This window comes from Mustela nigripes, chromosome 8 (assembly GCF_022355385.1).
Source record: "Mustela nigripes isolate SB6536 chromosome 8, MUSNIG.SB6536, whole genome shotgun sequence".
In the NCBI taxonomy this organism is placed as follows: Eukaryota; Metazoa; Chordata; class Mammalia; order Carnivora; family Mustelidae; genus Mustela; species Mustela nigripes.
The window spans coordinates 80594520-80611705 of record NC_081564.1 but is presented as its reverse complement, the minus strand read 5'-3'; the positions used below and the strand labels follow the sequence as shown (position 1 = coordinate 80611705).

General features: G+C 36.1%; 1 protein-coding gene across 1 annotated transcript in view; it reads right to left on the bottom strand.

Annotated features, from left to right (window-relative positions):
* Window positions 1-723: 723 nt before the first annotated feature.
* CDH7 (cadherin 7) overlaps window positions 724-17186 on the bottom strand; it is a 120895-nt gene continuing 104432 nt past the window's right edge. Inside the window, exon 12 of the mRNA XM_059410091.1 lies at window positions 724-2905. Within this exon, the coding sequence (XP_059266074.1) occupies window positions 2412-2905 (494 nt within the window). The 3' untranslated portion in view covers window positions 724-2411. The remainder of the gene's footprint in view (window positions 2906-17186) is intronic.

Sequence of the window (17186 nt, the reverse complement as noted above, 5' to 3'; positions counted from 1 at the left end):
ATTCTTTCAGCCATCTCAAGCATTTTGAAAAAATACCACTGAAGCACGTTTATTCTGCATTGATGTGATTGTTCACACATAAAAGAGCAATGGGTATATGCAAGAATTTCAAATCTTTATTTAAATTTGAGCTTTTCTTTTCCCAATCTATGACTGGCAAATGTGAAAGAAAAAAAAAAAAAGAAAAAAATATATATATACTTGAAAACAAGAAAAAGCCAGGTGAATCGGTGAATGATGTGATGTTTCTTTTCTATAATACATTCAAACCTCCATTTAGTGATATGTGCAACGATCAGCAGTTTTGACATCATAATCCAAATGTACTAAACTATTTTATCTTCCTGCAGACAACAAGGGGATTATTACAAAACTGTTTTCTCAGCACCTTGCTGATTTAACACCTATATAATTCCTACACCACACTCTGTTTTTCTTGAACTGGGTAAGTGTACTATGTATTTTTTTTTTTTATTTGAAAAACTTACATATGTGACTAAAAGTCATGAACAGAATCTTTTACTGTTAGGAGTTTTTCATATATGTGCATATTAATTCATCAAGAAGCACATCTATCTAGTCCTGAAACAATGTTTACAAAACTTTATTCAAATGAAAGGACTGTTTGTAGATAATCAGATTTATTGAATTATTTAGTTTGATGAAGCTGAAGGCCACGTTCACATAGTTTATTTCTAAAGATGAACTGAAGGTTTACAGAATCCTAGTTTCTCCTCATGTAATCAAAATATTGATATTCTGATTCCAGTGTTTGCCTTTCAGAAAGAAGCACTTTTAAAATGTAGTTTCCTATACAGTGTCCACTACCTGTAGATTTATTAGTAACCTGATAAATTATTTTTAAAAAGAGAAATGAAAAAAAAAATCCATTCTTATTGAAATACATGTACATTACATTAACTAGTGCTATTCCAGGAAAAAAATGATAGGTGGAACTATTATAGTCATAAAGTTCTTATCCTAAGAAGCCTGTCTCAAATTTCAGCACGTGATCACTGGAAATTGCTCTTCTCATTTTGGCACAGCTAAACCAGTACAGAAATCCTACATTGCTTGGTTAATTCTTGAGGAACAAATTAGCATCAGAATTTAAAGATGGATTTTTGAAATCTATAGCATTACATTGTTTAAGCTATAGTGAAAAAAAAAAAAAGGTCTTTTACTCAATCTGTTTATAGTAAAGGAGGCTGGGGGAAACAAATTCTCAAAAGTCTTTGGAGCATATAGAACTTATGACCTTGAAAAATCTTGCATCAAAAAAAAAATCAATTCTGAAACCTTTCTAAAATTCAAATATTTTGTTCCACTGTTTGGTACATTCTAATGGCTCAGATGAACGACTGCTATGTCCTTGTCGCTGCGCTCCTCTCTGAGATGTGAACAGCGGCAAAGCTCAACCGCTCGACTATTTTGTTCTCCATTTCCATGCTTCCTTTCCTTCATGTAGCTCAGACTGGAGAAAAATCAGCATGTTCTGACGAGTTGAATGCTATGAGGCAGTCAGATGGACCTGAATTCAGTGGAGATGGGAGCTCCAAAATAAATAGAACACCACGTGTCAAATAAAAAAGAAAGGAAAGATAGTCTCCTGTATAAATCAGAAGAGATAATCAACATCAATGAATAGACAGCAACTTTTTTCATACCTACACAAGCATCTCAAAATGATGGCAAACTTTAAGAATGGTTTACCTTTTTCTTATTTGGAACACTTCATAATTTGTTTGCAAAACAACAGTTGATGTTGCCTTACACCAAATTTTATTGGCTTGTGTTGGAGGTTTGGGGAGATTTTTCTAAGAATTTATATATTGCTAAATGAAATATATTTGCTACCCAACAGCAATAAAATGCTGCTGGATTCTATAATCTAGCAAGCTAAAAGCATCACTGTAAATTAAATTTGTCCCAAGTTTTGATATGCAAGAAGTTCCAGGACTTTTCAATGGCTCATCGAGTTGTGTTCTTCTCAAGGGCAGTGCCGTGAAGGTAGGTACAGGGTACGCTTGGTTCACGGACAACACAGGCCACTACTTACTCATCGAGGTTAGGTGCTTTGCAGGTATCTGAGAGTTGCTATCTATTCACAAACCACTGAGCATTTCGTTTTATCAAAAAGCCTTCCAATGCTCAGAGTCTGTGGTCAGTGCAGTCCCTTGGATAAGTCTAATGAAGTAAGTTATGCTTCACCAAGGCAAAAACCTAAACAGTTAAAAATGGAGAGATATTTACAACCGTTTTCTCTAGTAAGTCGAGTTCCTGTTTTCTTTATGGAGTGGGGTTTTTTGTCATTTTTTGTTTTTGTTGGGTTTTTGTTTGTTTGTTTGTTTTTGTTTTTGTTTTTTTGCTTTTACTTTTTATTCAGTACATTTCAAATTAAGGTCCCGGGGCTATGAGTACAAACTCTCCTGGCCGGTTCCATACATATCTGCAAGTCGTTTAAAGCGAGGCCCCCAGTCACTCAGGTAGTCATAATTCTGGTCAGAGTTTGAGCTGATGGAATCCAAGGAGCTGAGGGATTCGGCCACGGAGCCATTTCCTTCAAACGCGTACGTCTGCAAGGAATCGTAGGGGGGCGCACAGGGATCCACATCAGCTTCTTTCAGTCTTTCCCAGATAAATTCTCGAAAAATGACGTTGTCTGGGATGCTTTTAAAAGTGGGTCGACTCAAGAACTGAATTTCTGGAGTCACGTCCCTCCGAGTCTTGGTGTCTCTGATGACGTTCAGATTTCTCAGGGCGGCCATGTCGAACGCTTCCGTGTCTTCCTCCCCGCCCCCCTCGTCGTCGTACCTCACGATGTTTTCTCGGATGTCTCTCTCCTCGTCAAAAATGAGAGGCTCTTTTTTCCGTCTTCGCATGGTGACGATCAGGAGGATCAACACTAAACCGAGGAGACAGGAAAGGGAAAGTTTCAGTAAATCCCCAGCTGCCCCCAACCATGGTGAAATTGGGCCTGTGACCTTGACTTACAGATTTCCTGCTCTTTACCGGGAAATGAACTGACCGCCTCCCTGCATGGGAATTCAACAGCGGTAGATGTGCTAAAATTGCTAAAACGCCTTTAAAATAGGACACTTTTATACATCAAGAAACTCTTTTCCACACCTGTTCAGAACTGAGGTCTCCCTCTGTAAGGCAACCTCCAAAGTATTTGTTGGAGCAAATTGAAGGGCCACTTCAGGATAAATACAGTAATTTCAAAGCTGGGCAACACAAAGGTTTTTTTGTGTTTGTTTTGTTTTGTTTTTGTTTTTGAACTCCTTAATTGCGGGAAAGGTAAAGTGACATTCATAAATGTTTTAGGTCTAATTTAACTATTGCAATTTTAGAAGAAATGGATTTTAGCATTTGGTCAGGTTCTTTGAAGAAATGCCTGGTACTTATCTAAGAAATTCCATTGTTAAATATGTCAGGCCATATATGAAGATCAAAAGCTTTTCTATAGTAAATTGAGTCTCACTTTCAGGATGAAATACTGAACATTACACATTCTTTACACATTCTACCTGGGGAGAGAAGTTGCGAGATTTTCAGCTTAGTCAAAGATAGATTTATCACAATTAATAAATAATAAAGCATATGGTTGCATTAGAAAGCAATGGACACCAAATACACTGGCTTTTTGGGTTTCAAATATCTGAATATACTCGTATTTTTATAAGTATACACTACTAAGAAAGATTCTGTTTCACTCAGGCTATGGGCAACTGAATGCTAGCTGAATTAGGAACATATCAGATTTCATGGGCACTTGAATTAAGTTTAAAAAAAAGGTATTTTTGAATTTTGGAGTTCAAAATACATAGAGAATTATTGTTAATTTCCTTTTTGTTACATCAGCCAAATATATATATTTTTTGATGATCTGAAAGGCCCAGAGGGACCATTACTCTCAGCCTGCTTTTGAAAGACACTTAAAATATTTATATTTAAAATGTCTTATAAGGTTTTAGTTTGGCATTAATAATACATTTGAGGGGTGCCTGGGTGGCTCAGTGGATTAAAGCCTCTGCCTTCAGCTCAGGTCATGATCCCAGGGTCCTGGGATCAAGCCCCACATTGGGCTCTCTGCTCAGTGAGGAGCCTGCTTCCTCCTTCCTCCTCTCTCTCTGCCTGCCTCTCTGCCTACTTGTGATCTTTCTCTGTCAAATAAATAAATAAAATCTTTGGAAAAAAAAATAATAATACATTTGAAAATAAAAGAAATAAAGCCAAAAAGGACATCAGTGTAATTCAGAATAATTAAAAACAAAGACTAGAAGAGACATACTCCATCCCCTACCTCAATCTGCTTAAAAAAAAAAAAAAAAAAAAAAGAAGTCTAAGCACTTACTTAAATAAGGCCTTTTTTTGTTGCAATGTTCTGGCATGGGCCTTGAAAACAAATATATAGCTTTGTTGTCAAAATGGCCCTGGATAAAAGTTCAGCCTTTTCACATATTAGCTGTGTGATCCTGGGCAAGTAATTTAAACTAATGGAGCCTAGCCACATAAGATAATTACAGACAAATGTTTCCAGGGTAAATTAGAGAGATTGGGGAATAAGGTAAGGAGAGGTATTAGAGTGACAAGTACTTGTTTGTGTGCCAAAGAGAAATTTTCATTGTTATCCTCTGACCGAGAACGTGAACTCAACATTTTTCCTCTGACCCAAGAAAAACAATGAAATGAGGTAAGAAAGTAGAAGGTGTAGCAAACATATGGCAAGGCACATGTACTAAAGACTGACTGAGAGACAGAAAAGACAGTAAAGGTGAAAAATGAAGGTCTGCAAATACGACTTATCATTTGGCCCTCAGGGTAGTTCTCTGGGGAATGTGTGTTCTTGTTTGACGGTGGTCTGAGGCATGTGAAACATCCTGCCTGTGGTCAATGAATAAAATGCAATAGGTGGGAACGAAGTATCCTCTACTTCCAACTGCCCCAAAGCCTTTGCGCTTTCTAGAACACTATGAGCCTAGTGCTCTGTATAAGGTCATTGAAATACAAGCTGAGAGCTCAAGTGACAATTTTCTAGTTCAGAGAAAGACACGCCAGTAAATTTTAAGACATATGGATAAATAATATTTTAGATTTATGTATAAATATAGCTTCTGAAACTTTTTATATGGTTCTGCCCAAAATAAAAGTCATTGCAACAGAGGGACAAGGTAATATTTCCTCAGAAGTCAGATAGAGATAATGGAAAGGTAAGCATCAGAATGATGGGTGGACAGGTAGAGGCAGGAATAAGAGAAATCTGTCACCCACATTGGAAGCAGAATTGAGGGGGAGCAAATATCCAAATGAGTGCAAGAGGATACAAGAAATGAATGGGCATCAGGGTGCCTGGGTGGCTCAGTGAGTTAAGCCTCTGTCTTCAGCTCAGGTCATGATCTCAAGGTCCAGGAATGAGTCGCGCATGGGGCTCTCTGCTCAGCGGGGAGCCTGCTGCCCCCTCTCTCTCTCTGCCTGCCTCTCTGCCTACTTGTGATCTCTCTCTGCGTCAAATAAATAAATACAATCTTAAAAAAAAAAAAAAAAGAATGGGCATAAAAGTGAATGAGGCTATGAAGAGAGTAAGATATTATGTAATAATTAGTTGTTCTTTTAATTTAAAATCTTTTAATTTAAAAATTAAAAAATTTAAAATTTTAATTTAAAATTTAGGCAAAAATGTCAAAATTTCCAATTCTCTTTCCTTCATATAATTACAATGAATCTTTTCATATATATATATATATATATATATATATATATACACACACACACGTTTTACTTATACATATATAGGTATATATATTTATGTTACATTTTGTTTTATATGCTATTTTAACATAAAACATATTTCTTATGTTCTATTGTAAATATATTTTCATGCTACAGAAAAACTTACTTTTTAACACTCAAGCATAGTGCTCAGTCAAAGTGAAACATGAAAGAACCCATAGGTGTGTCAGCCCTCAGGTTCAGTACCTATTAAGGATATTAATATCTTATAGAGTTTATTTTATTTCTCAATCTTGCCTGAAGCTGAGAAAAATGAAGTGTTTTAGGAGGTTAGAAAATTTAACATTTCAATGACTTAGGAGAATATTAATTTCTAACTGCATGAGCCCATATAAAAAATAAAATTTAACCTTTACATAGAACAAGTATTAAGTGCTCTTCAGGGTCTATGGAGATAATCCCTGTATTAAAAAGAATATTTTCTGCTTAAGTAAGCACAAGATTATATAGTTTAAGAGGTTTTTCTCATATGTCTTTTCTGTCATATGGATAATACTTATGAGTGAAGACAGAAAAGACCTAGTCTAGACAGCGTGGCACTTATAATGTGTTGTTCATGAGTTTATATACGGTTAACAAATGTGTGTTAACCATTTATTACAGGCATTGGGTGTGATGATGTAAAGTTGCACACAGAAGCAGGCAAAGCACATTTCTTCATGGAACTTATAATGACATGGGCAGGCTATTAATCAAATAGCAAGAACTAAATGTAAAAGTAAAACGATGATAATTATTCCCAAAGAAGAAAATATGATCTTTTAAAGGTCTATAGTAGAAGAAACAGATCCACACAAGGCAGATTTACGTGCCCCTGCAGGCTGAGGCTAGGTGATAGGGGAGATTATACTTGGCACAAACGAGCAGTCAGCAAAGGCTGGAGCTGACAGGGCTGAGGAGGAGGGAACGAGGTGGGAGATAACCAATGTGGCTTAAGGACCGCCTCCGTGATTATCTATGCTCTTAAAAAATCGTACTGACTGAACTCAGGAAGAAGGGAAAAGAAGATGTTAAGAAAGCAATTACAATGCTACTGCGATTTCTGTGTTGTAATTCAGTTCGTTAACATTCAGCATTTTCAGTCTCCCAGTCATGCAGACAATAGTGCTGGTGATTGGCAAAACTGTTTAACAGAGAGGATCTCTGCATCCAAGCAGCTCAAACGTGGTAGCTCTGTATTTACAAAGATAAATGTATTATAAATCATGATGTAATTCACTCAGAGAGAGGACACACATACACAGGTACACAGGTACTAAGGAGCCTGCAGACCAGAACAGCACCATTCTCCCAAACGGAAATAAATAAAAGGGAAGACGAAGAAAAACACAGATGTGTAAAACACACAGCACACTCTACAGCAGTGGACCCTTCTATTCTCAGCATCACTGTAGTCTGTGACAGATACACATCCATTTTTACTTAAATCCTCTTTAAAGTATTTCAAGTCCCACTTAACACACTTCTTGGAGGTTAACCATAGCATTATTGGTCATGATTATTAAGAGGCCCCCTCTCCAACAAACTTCCATCGTCAAATGTCTTACTCTCTTGAAGACAGCAGACACTTGAAAAGTCATTCGGGTTTGTTCTAGAAGTACTTATAGTGTATTCTCAGCTGCTGAATTCAATGCCCGATTGTTATCCCGAGTCCTCGGCAATGAATTATCTAAGCTTGCAAATGTCTGAATGCTCAATATTCAGTTTTGGTCCCCAGAACATTTGCACAGATGTGGCACAAATTGGTACTACGGCTAGATAAGTCTTCTTATAATAAAGAAAAACTATTCCCTTTATTTCAAATTTTGAATCAATTCATTTAAAACCACTCAGTTATGTGAACTACTATCAAGACAGTTCTTTTCCAACCTAAAACTCTATAAAAAGTTCTTGCTTTAAATCAAATTGCAAGACCTTAAATACTGTTAAATATCACTTTGTTGAGTTTAACCTACTATTTAGAGACTCACCAAAAGTTAAAACCTAAATTTCTCTTAATTCAACATTTTTCAACATGATTTTCAACATTTCAACATTCAACATTGATTCAACATTTTTTACTGGGCATTGATTTTCAACTGTAATCCTTATAAGGTCAGTGATTTTATTCCCCACAGATATATCTTGAGCACAAAAAGCAATGCTTGATAATAAATAAGCACTCAAAACATATTTGTTAAATATAGTATGGGTTGGAGATATGCAGGTAACTCTTGCCATTGTGAAGTTCAGTATTTTATATAAGAAAATATAACTAGTATATGATGCAGCAGATTATATAGCAATATAATGCATGCTAGGTAAATATGTATGGGAAGGTATGCTTTGGCCAGTTTGCTCAGAGAAAGTCTCACAAAAGAGATGATGTGCAGTAAGACTTGAAGGATAAGCTACTGTCACCTAGAAATACCATTTTCTCTCTGTTTCTGTGAATAATCAGAATTTCTTATTAGTCAATAAAATGGCTGTCTAAATCTTCACTATCCAACATGGTAGCTGGTAGCCACACGTGGCTATTGAGCATCTGAAGTGTGGCCATCCCTATTTGAAACATGAACTGAGATGTGCTTTTAGTTTAAAATAGACGTGATGTTCAAGACAATTGTTCATGTTAAAACTGTTCATGTAAACTATATTTTTATAGATTACATGTTAAAATTATAGGTTTGTTAATACTGCATTAAATATCTTATTAGCATTTACTTCCTTTGTTCCTTTTTAGTTTTGCTAATGAGGCTACCTGAAGTTTTAAAATTACATATGTAGTTAACCCTTGTGAATCATAATATATTTCTCTGGACTAAATGAAATCTTAATTCTGTGTGATCTTAAGGTATACTGCTCTAAAATTTTATTGCCAAATGACATATTGAACAGCAAAGTAACTATTATACTACAATTATTACTGTCTATTAGGTATAACTGAAAAATGACCTACTTTAAATGAAAAATCTGCTAGTACAATCTGTATCCAAGTTGAATATTATAAATATTATAAATAATTATCCACATCCATGTGCGAGCAGAACTTAGCCCTTCAATACCTTTGTTTTTCAACTCCTCACTATCTTTTGATCTTGTTGATTTGCATAAAGATTACTAAAAATCTGTTAATTTTCTCCATTTGCCACTAATTAAGTTTCACTAATTTTCTTTAATTTTGAACTTGAACGTTGGTGGCTTCAGATCAGAAACAGCCATGACAGAAATATTTCAGCTCTTTTCAGGGTCACTTCCAAATTCCCACCACTTTCTCCATGCCTGGAGCTACACCAGAGTTCTATATTCTCACCAAAAAAAATAGGTCATTAAGTGATAATTTTCCAATCCATGATTTATCTTCAATTACACTCAATGTTACTGACTTTTCTTTTTTATAAAAGCCTATTTCACATTTCTATATTCTTATATCCTGATTGCCCTGAAGCCAGAGAATCTGAGTTTTTTGGAGTATTCCTCCAAGACTAAGGTCATCAATGGTCTTGTTAACATCTGCCCAATCCAAAGGGCATTAGTCAGCCCTTAGCTTACAGGGTCAGTCTATCATATATGACATAGATCTTCAACCAGGAAAAATAATACAAGTGAGTTTTCTTGAATTAATAGACTATTACAGGAATTCTTACAATTTAAAAAAAAAGTTTTACTCTCTCCTCTCAAATCATGCTCTGGTGGCTGCTCTTCTCTAGGTAGTACCTAGGGTAAATATTTCTCAAATTCTGTATGTGGCTTCTTTCTTTTTCACCCAATACTCTTTCAACATGAGCTCAATGAAATCCAAAAATTCAACTATTTTCTGTATATGACAATTGGTGAGGTCTTTGACATATAAATCTCCCATGTACATTAATGATTAGTCGTAATTTTTACTGATAACAAAAACAATATGGGCTGCTCAGAATACAGTAAATACTTAATACATGGAAACTGTAATTTTTAATTATTACTATCACTTATTTTACTATAACAACTTTCTGCCCAGGGGCACCTGGGTGGCTCAGTGGGTTAAAGCCTCTGCCTGGGATCCAGCCCCACATGGGGCTCTCTGCTCAGCAGGGAGCCTGCTTCCCCTTCTCTCTCTGCCTGCCTCTCTGCCTACTTGTGATCTCTCTCAGCCACATAAATAAAAAAAAAAAATCTTTAAAAAAAAAAAGACAACTTTCTACCCAAATATAGTTTCCCAGATTTTAACCCATTAACTTCAATCTGTTTCAATTTGTGTTTTCTCAAAATAATACCCAAACCAGAAACTTCCAGGTCATCTTGAACTCTAACTTCACTTCCTCCTTGTATTTACCTCTTACTCATCTCACTACCTTAATGAACCAATTATTGCATAGTGTGTAACTCCTGAAGTGTACCTCAAATCCCCCACTTAAACCCACATTTAAAACACTGACTCACACCTGGTCTAGCTCTAGCTCCAGGCATCCCACTAAAGCAGCCGCAGCCCAGTATTCCCCAAGATCCCTAGTTTCCCAGACAAGCAAAAACTAAAGGAGTTCATCACCACTAAACCAGACTTCCAAGAAAAGTTAAAATGTCTTTAAGTGGAAAAGGCCATAACTAAAAATACAATACATGAAAGAAAAAAAACTCACTAATAAAGCCAAATATATAATAAAGGCAATGGATCGGCCACTTAAAAATCTTGTGTGCTAAATTAAACCAAAAAGATGTAAAATATGACATCAACAACATAAAATGTGGGGGGGGGGAGAGTACAAATGTAGTACTTTTTTGGAATGCACTGGAAATTAAGTGACTATCAGCTAAAAACAGACTGCTACATTTATAATGTTGGTATACACGAACCTCATACTAACCAAAACCAAACCCACAAAAGAATCTAACAAATCCAAAGACCTACAACGGATATACACACACAAAAATAAAGAAAAACATCAAACCACAAGAAATCAAAAGCAGAAAGAAACAGAGAACTACAAAAACAATCAGAAAGCAATAAGTAATAGTAATAAACATATACCTATCAATACATTTTAAATGTAACTGGTCTAAATGATCCAATCACAAAGTATACCGTGGCTGAATGGATAAAAACAACATCCATTTATATGCTGCTTCCAAGAGACTCACTTTATATCTAAAGGCACATTCAGACTGAAGGTGGAGGGGTGGAAAAAGATATTCCATGAAAATGGATATAAAGCTGGATCAGGACTCATATCAGATGAAATAAACAATATTAACATTTCCAAATACCTATGCACCCAACATATGATCACGTAAATATGTAAAGCAAATTCAAGCCGACATAAAGGGAAAAACTGACAGTAATGGAAAATAGCGGGGGGACTTTAACAACCTACTTACATCAAAAAATAGATCATCCAGATTGAAAAATCAATAAAAAAATTGGCCTTAAACAACACATTAGACCAAATGGCTTAACAGATATATAGAGAACATTTCATCTAAAAACTTCAGACTGCATTTTTTTTGAAGTGCACATTGAACATTCTCCAGGATAGATCACATGTTAAGCTGCAAAACAAGTTACAATAAACTCAAGAAGATTAAAATTATATCCAGCATCTTTTCTAACCACAGTAGTGTGAAACTAGAAATCAATCACGGAAAGATTTCTAGAAAAACAAAACATGTGGAGGACTAAAGCACATGCTACTAAACAATGTGTCAATAAATAAATCAAAGTTGGAAATAAATACCTTGAGACAAATGAAAATAAAAATGAAAACACAGCTTTTCAAAATCCACAGGATACAGCAAAAGCAATTCTGAAAGTTTATAGTGATATAGGTCTACCTCAAGTAAAATCCCAAATAAACCATCTAACTTTATGCCTAAGAGTAGTAGAATATTAACAAGCAAATTCCAAAATTAGAAGAGAAAGGAAATGATAACAATCTGAGTGAAAATACATTAGATATTTAAAAAATAGAAAAGATCAATGCATAACTAAGAACTGGTTTTTTTGAAAAGATAAACAAAATTGATAAACGTCTAGCCAGAGTTTTCAAGAGAAAAACACAACCATACAAATAAAATCAGAAAAAGAAGTTAAAATGATACAACAGAAATAAAAATGATCATAGCAGACTACTATAATTATACACCAACAAATAGAAGAACTTAGAAAAAAATGATAAATTCCTAGAAATGCAAACTTTTGAGATTATGGAAAAACAGAAAATCTGAATAGGCCAATTACAAGTAACGATACTGAATTAGTAATTAAAAAACAACAACAACAAAAAACTCTCCAGAAAATGAAGAGGAAGGACTGCTTCCAAGTCCTCTATAAGGCCATCATTACCCTGATACCAAAACAAAAGATATTGAAAAAAAAAATTACAGGTCGATAACCCTGATGAAAACAGACGCAAAAATCCTCAACAAACTATTAGCAAACCAAATTCAGCATTATGTTAAAAGAACTATACCCCACGTGGCACGTGAATGGTTCAGTTGATTAAGCGTCTGACCCTTGAGTTTGGCTCAGGTCATGATCTTGGTGTCCTGGGATCCAGTCCTGTAATGTGCTCCCTGCTCAGTGGGGCGTCTGCTTATCTCCCTCTCCCTCTACCCCTCCCTCTCCTCTCCTCTCTCAAATAAATAAATAAATCTTAAAAATATAAAAATTATGCCCCATGATTATGTGGAATTTATGCCAAGGATGTTTCAACATCTGCAAATCAATCAACATTATATAACACATTAAGGAAAATGATGGCTAAAAATCATATGATCTCATTAGATGCAGAAAAAGGAACTGACATAATTCAACATCCATGTATGATAAAAAATCAACGTGAGTATAGAAGAATCACACCTCAACATAAGAAAGGTCATGTATGTCAAGCCCATAGCTAACATCATACTTAAGGGTAAAAACTAAAAGCTTTTACTCTAAGACACAAGGCAAAAATGCCCACCCTGGCCATTTTTATTCAACACAATTAGTCACCACAATTAGGCAAGGGGGGAAAAAGGCATCTAAATTGGAAAAGAATGAAACTGTCACTTTTTGCAAATGACATGATACTGTATACAGAAAACCTCAGACTCCACCGAAAACTACCAGAACAAATAAATGAATTCAGTAAAAGTCACAGAATACAAAATTAGAAATATAAATACAAAATACTGAATACAAAATACAGAAATAGGTTGCATTTCTCTATACTATAACAAGCTACCAAGAAAGAGAAATGAAGAAAGCAATCACATTTACAATTTTATTTAAAAAAATTACTTAAGGGGGCACCTGGGTGGCTCGATGGTTAAGCAGTCTGCCTTCGGCTTGGGTCCTGATCCAGAGTCCTGAGACTGAGCCCCGCATTGTGCTCCCAGTTCAGCAGGGAGTCTGCTTCTTTTTTCTCCCTCTACTCCTCCCCCAGCTTGTTCTCTTTCTCCCTCTCTCAAAATAAATGGATAAAATCTTTTAAAAAATTGCCTAGGAATAAATTTAACCAAGGAAGTAAGAGACCTGTATTTTGAAAACTATGACACTGATGAAAGAAATTGAGGATGGCTCAAGTCACTGGAAAGGTAAACCATACTCATGGATTGGAAAAATATTCTTTTAAAATATCCGTACTGTCCAAAGCAAACTACAGATTCAATGTCATCCCTTGAAATTACCAATGTTAGTTTCCACAGGATTACAACAAAGAATCCTGAAATGTATATGGAACCTCAAAAGACCCCAAATAGCCAAACCAATCCTGAAAGTGAACAAAGTCAGAGGTGTCATGCTTCCTGATTTCAACCTATACTAGAGAGCTATAGCAATTAAAACCGTATGGTCCTAGCACAAAAACAGACACATAAATCAATGGAATAGAAAAGAGAGGCCAGAAGTAAATGCACACAACTATGGTCAATTTATGACAAAGAAGACATGAATATACAACAGGGAAAAGACCATCTTTACAGAGGATGGTGCAGGGAAAACCTGACCACTTTCTTAGAACATAAACAAAAAGAAATTCAAAATGGATTAAAAGACTTGAATGTAAGACCTGAAGCCATAAATCCCCTAGAAGAAAACATAGTAAGCTCTTTGACACTGGTCTTAGCAATATGTTTTTGAACCTGTCTCCTAAGGCAAGAGCAAAAAAACCTAAAAGAAGCAATTGGGAGGGGCGTCTGGGCGGCTCAGTGGCTTGGGCCTCTGCCTTTGGCTCAGGTCATGATCCCAGGGTCCTGGGATCAAGCCCCACATCAGGCTCTCTGCTCAGCGGGAAGCCTGCTTGCTCCACCTCTCTCTCTCAGCGTGCCTCTCCTCCTACTTGTGATCTCTCTCTCTGTCAAATAAATAAATTAATTAAAAAAAAAAGAAGCAATTGGGAATACATCAAAATTTTTACACAATGAAGGATAACATCAGTAAATGAAAAGGCAATCTACTGAATGGAAGAAGATATTTGCAAATCTTGTATTTGATTAGGAGTTAATATCCAAAATATACAAAGGACTTACATACCTTAATATCAAAAACAAAAAAGCAAACAACCCAATTAAAAATGGTTACAGAACGTGAATAGTAGTTTTTCTAAAGAAGACATACAGATAGCCAACAGGAACACGGAACATGAAAAGATGCTTAACATCACTAATCACCAGGGAAATCAGATTCAAATCCATAAGATTACCTCGCACCTGTCAGATTGACAACTGTCAAAAAAACAACAAAAAAATAAGTGTTGGCATGGGTGTAGAGAAAAGAAAAGACTTGCACACTGTTGGTGGGAATATAAATTGGTGTAGCCACTATGGAAAACAGTACAGAGTTCCCACAAAAGGTTAAAAATACCATAAAATCGAGTAATTCCACTTCTGGTTGTTTATCCAAAGAAAACCAAAGCACCAATTCAAAGACATACATGTCTTGAGGCACCTCCATACTTTGTGTTCCCTCTCTCTCTCTCTCTCATACATATATATGTATGCATGTATATGTAAATATACACCTACCTACACACAATGGAATATTATTCAGCCACAAAAAAGAATGAAATCTTGTCATTTGCAACAACATGGATGGGTCTAGAGTGTATTATCCTCAGAGAAAGACAGATACTGAATGATTTTATTTATATGTGGAATCCAAAAAAAAAAAAAAAAAAAAAGAAAACCAAAAACAGAAACAAATTGAAACAGACTCAGGAAATAAACTGTGGGTTGCCAGAGTAGGGAGTTAATAGGAAGTGGGCAAAATAGGTAAGAGAGACTAAGTCGTCCAATCCTTAAGTTATAATCCTTAAGACCTGGAAATGTAATGGATAGGGAATATAGTCAATAATTTTGTAATAGTTTTGTATGGTGATAAATGGTAACTAGATTTATCATGAGGATCATTTCATATAAAAATATCAGATCACTATGATGTACACCTGAAATTAATAGGATATTGTATGTCAGGTATACTTCAGTTAAAAAGACAAAGACTAATGGTGGTGAACTGTGCTTAATCTAATTAGTAGATGAGACATTCCCCACCCCAAGTAGGTAAGACTGAAGCTGGTCTAAAAGGATAGTGTGAGCCCAACAGGTGAAGGGACTCAGGAAAAATCTTTTTGTAACAGGGAGGCATGTTTGAACCTAAGGGAAAGGCAGCGATGTGGCTCTTCCTTCAGGGTGAGTGAAGGATTAGACGGGCTGATACCTTCAAGAGGTGAGCAGGTGTCAGAACATGTCTTGCTTTGTGGGCCATGAGAACCATTTGGATTTTATGTAAGTACATTTGATGCTTCTGAAATGTCTCAAGCAAGGAAATAATCTATGTTTTAAAAAGTGAAATGATAGGAAAAATACAGGGGTGCTAGTGCAGTCTGATGATCAAAGACAGATGTCATTGGAAGTGACATCTAAGCTAAGATGTAAAGGGTGAGAGAATTCAACTTGTCATTTTGTCTGGATCTATGTGCTGTAGAATCGGAGATATATGCAGATCCTTAGTCACAAAAGGCCAGAATTTGAACTTGTACTTATGAACCTACTCTATTATTTATAGCCCCAAAGAATAAATGAAAATTTATATTTGATACAATCTAAGCATGGGCATGAGGTAAAGTAGATAACAACTATAGCATTTTTGACTAAAATTGAAGCTGAATTTTAACAACAAATGCATTGACTTTGAAATACTGCAGTATTTTCTCTACCTTTAGATAGATTTGGAAAATCATATATTCAGATTTATTTTTTCTTGAGCCCTTGTAGATATGCAGGGCTATTAACTCAAAAATATAATGTCAATATTTTAATTGTGTGCCATATCTACTTCATAGAGAAAAAATAAAGAGGCTGGATTTCAGACAAAATGCCCTAAAATCATATAATCTTAGGAAATGGGAAGGTCTGGCTGTAATGGAGATACTATTTATGGATAATAAAATCAAACCCTCTTTCCTGCTAACGAATACATTCAAATCATCCATGGTCTCACTCAGAATGTAGGTGTAACATGCCCTTTCCATGTCACATCAGCCTTTTATGGCTATGTACATAATGATAAAATAATACTCAGCCCCTGGCTCCAAAAGCAGGAGTCTGCTGGAGCAGATATACAAACTAATGAAACAGGTGAGTCAGCCATGAAGGACGCTCTGGTATACAAAAGGTGCTCTGGGGCACGCAGGAACAGCACCCAACCTGGACACTGAAGAAAATCGGGGCAAAGGTGTTCGAGGCAGAAGGAGCAAGTCACGTACGAGCAGGTAAGACAAAAGCAGGAAGAGTCTGAGAAAGAGCAGCTCTGCAATGTGGCTGCAGGTTGAAATGGTAGGGGGCAGTTAGAGCATAGAAAGTCTGTGATTTTCATCTGTGGACCACGGGGGCCATGGAAATCTTCTTTTAAGCGGGCGTGTGTCACAGTCACATTTGCTGTGGAGAAACTCAGTCTGCCTGGGATGCTGGTAGATTGGATCTGGTAGAGATGGGCAGCTCAGGAGAGCAACGATAGACTTGGGTCAAAATCAGGTGCGGCATCAAGGGAGAGCATGGCACAGATTCAAGAGTCAACAAAGTAAAATTTCATATTTTGGGGAGACTGATTGGCTGTGGGAGATGGAAGAAAAAAGCAAAGTGTGATTGTTTCCCCTTCAAAAACATGAAAGTGGGGACTAAGTCGGGAGGAGAGGTAAGGGTGTAGGAAAACTGTTCAGGATTTAATAATTCTACTCAAATTTCTAATGTCAGCAGTCTGTTAGAGGAATGTGTCCATCCCAGAGTTCTGCGAATCATCTGCACAAAAGGGATGCTGCTTTCCATGTCTCGAGACAGCAAAACATTACATTACAAACAAAACTGAGCTTCCCCTTGCCCCAGAAAAGTATCACGGATTTCCTCTCCATTAAATGTGGCAGTTAGAATTTGATTGTCAAGACAGACACAAAACTGAC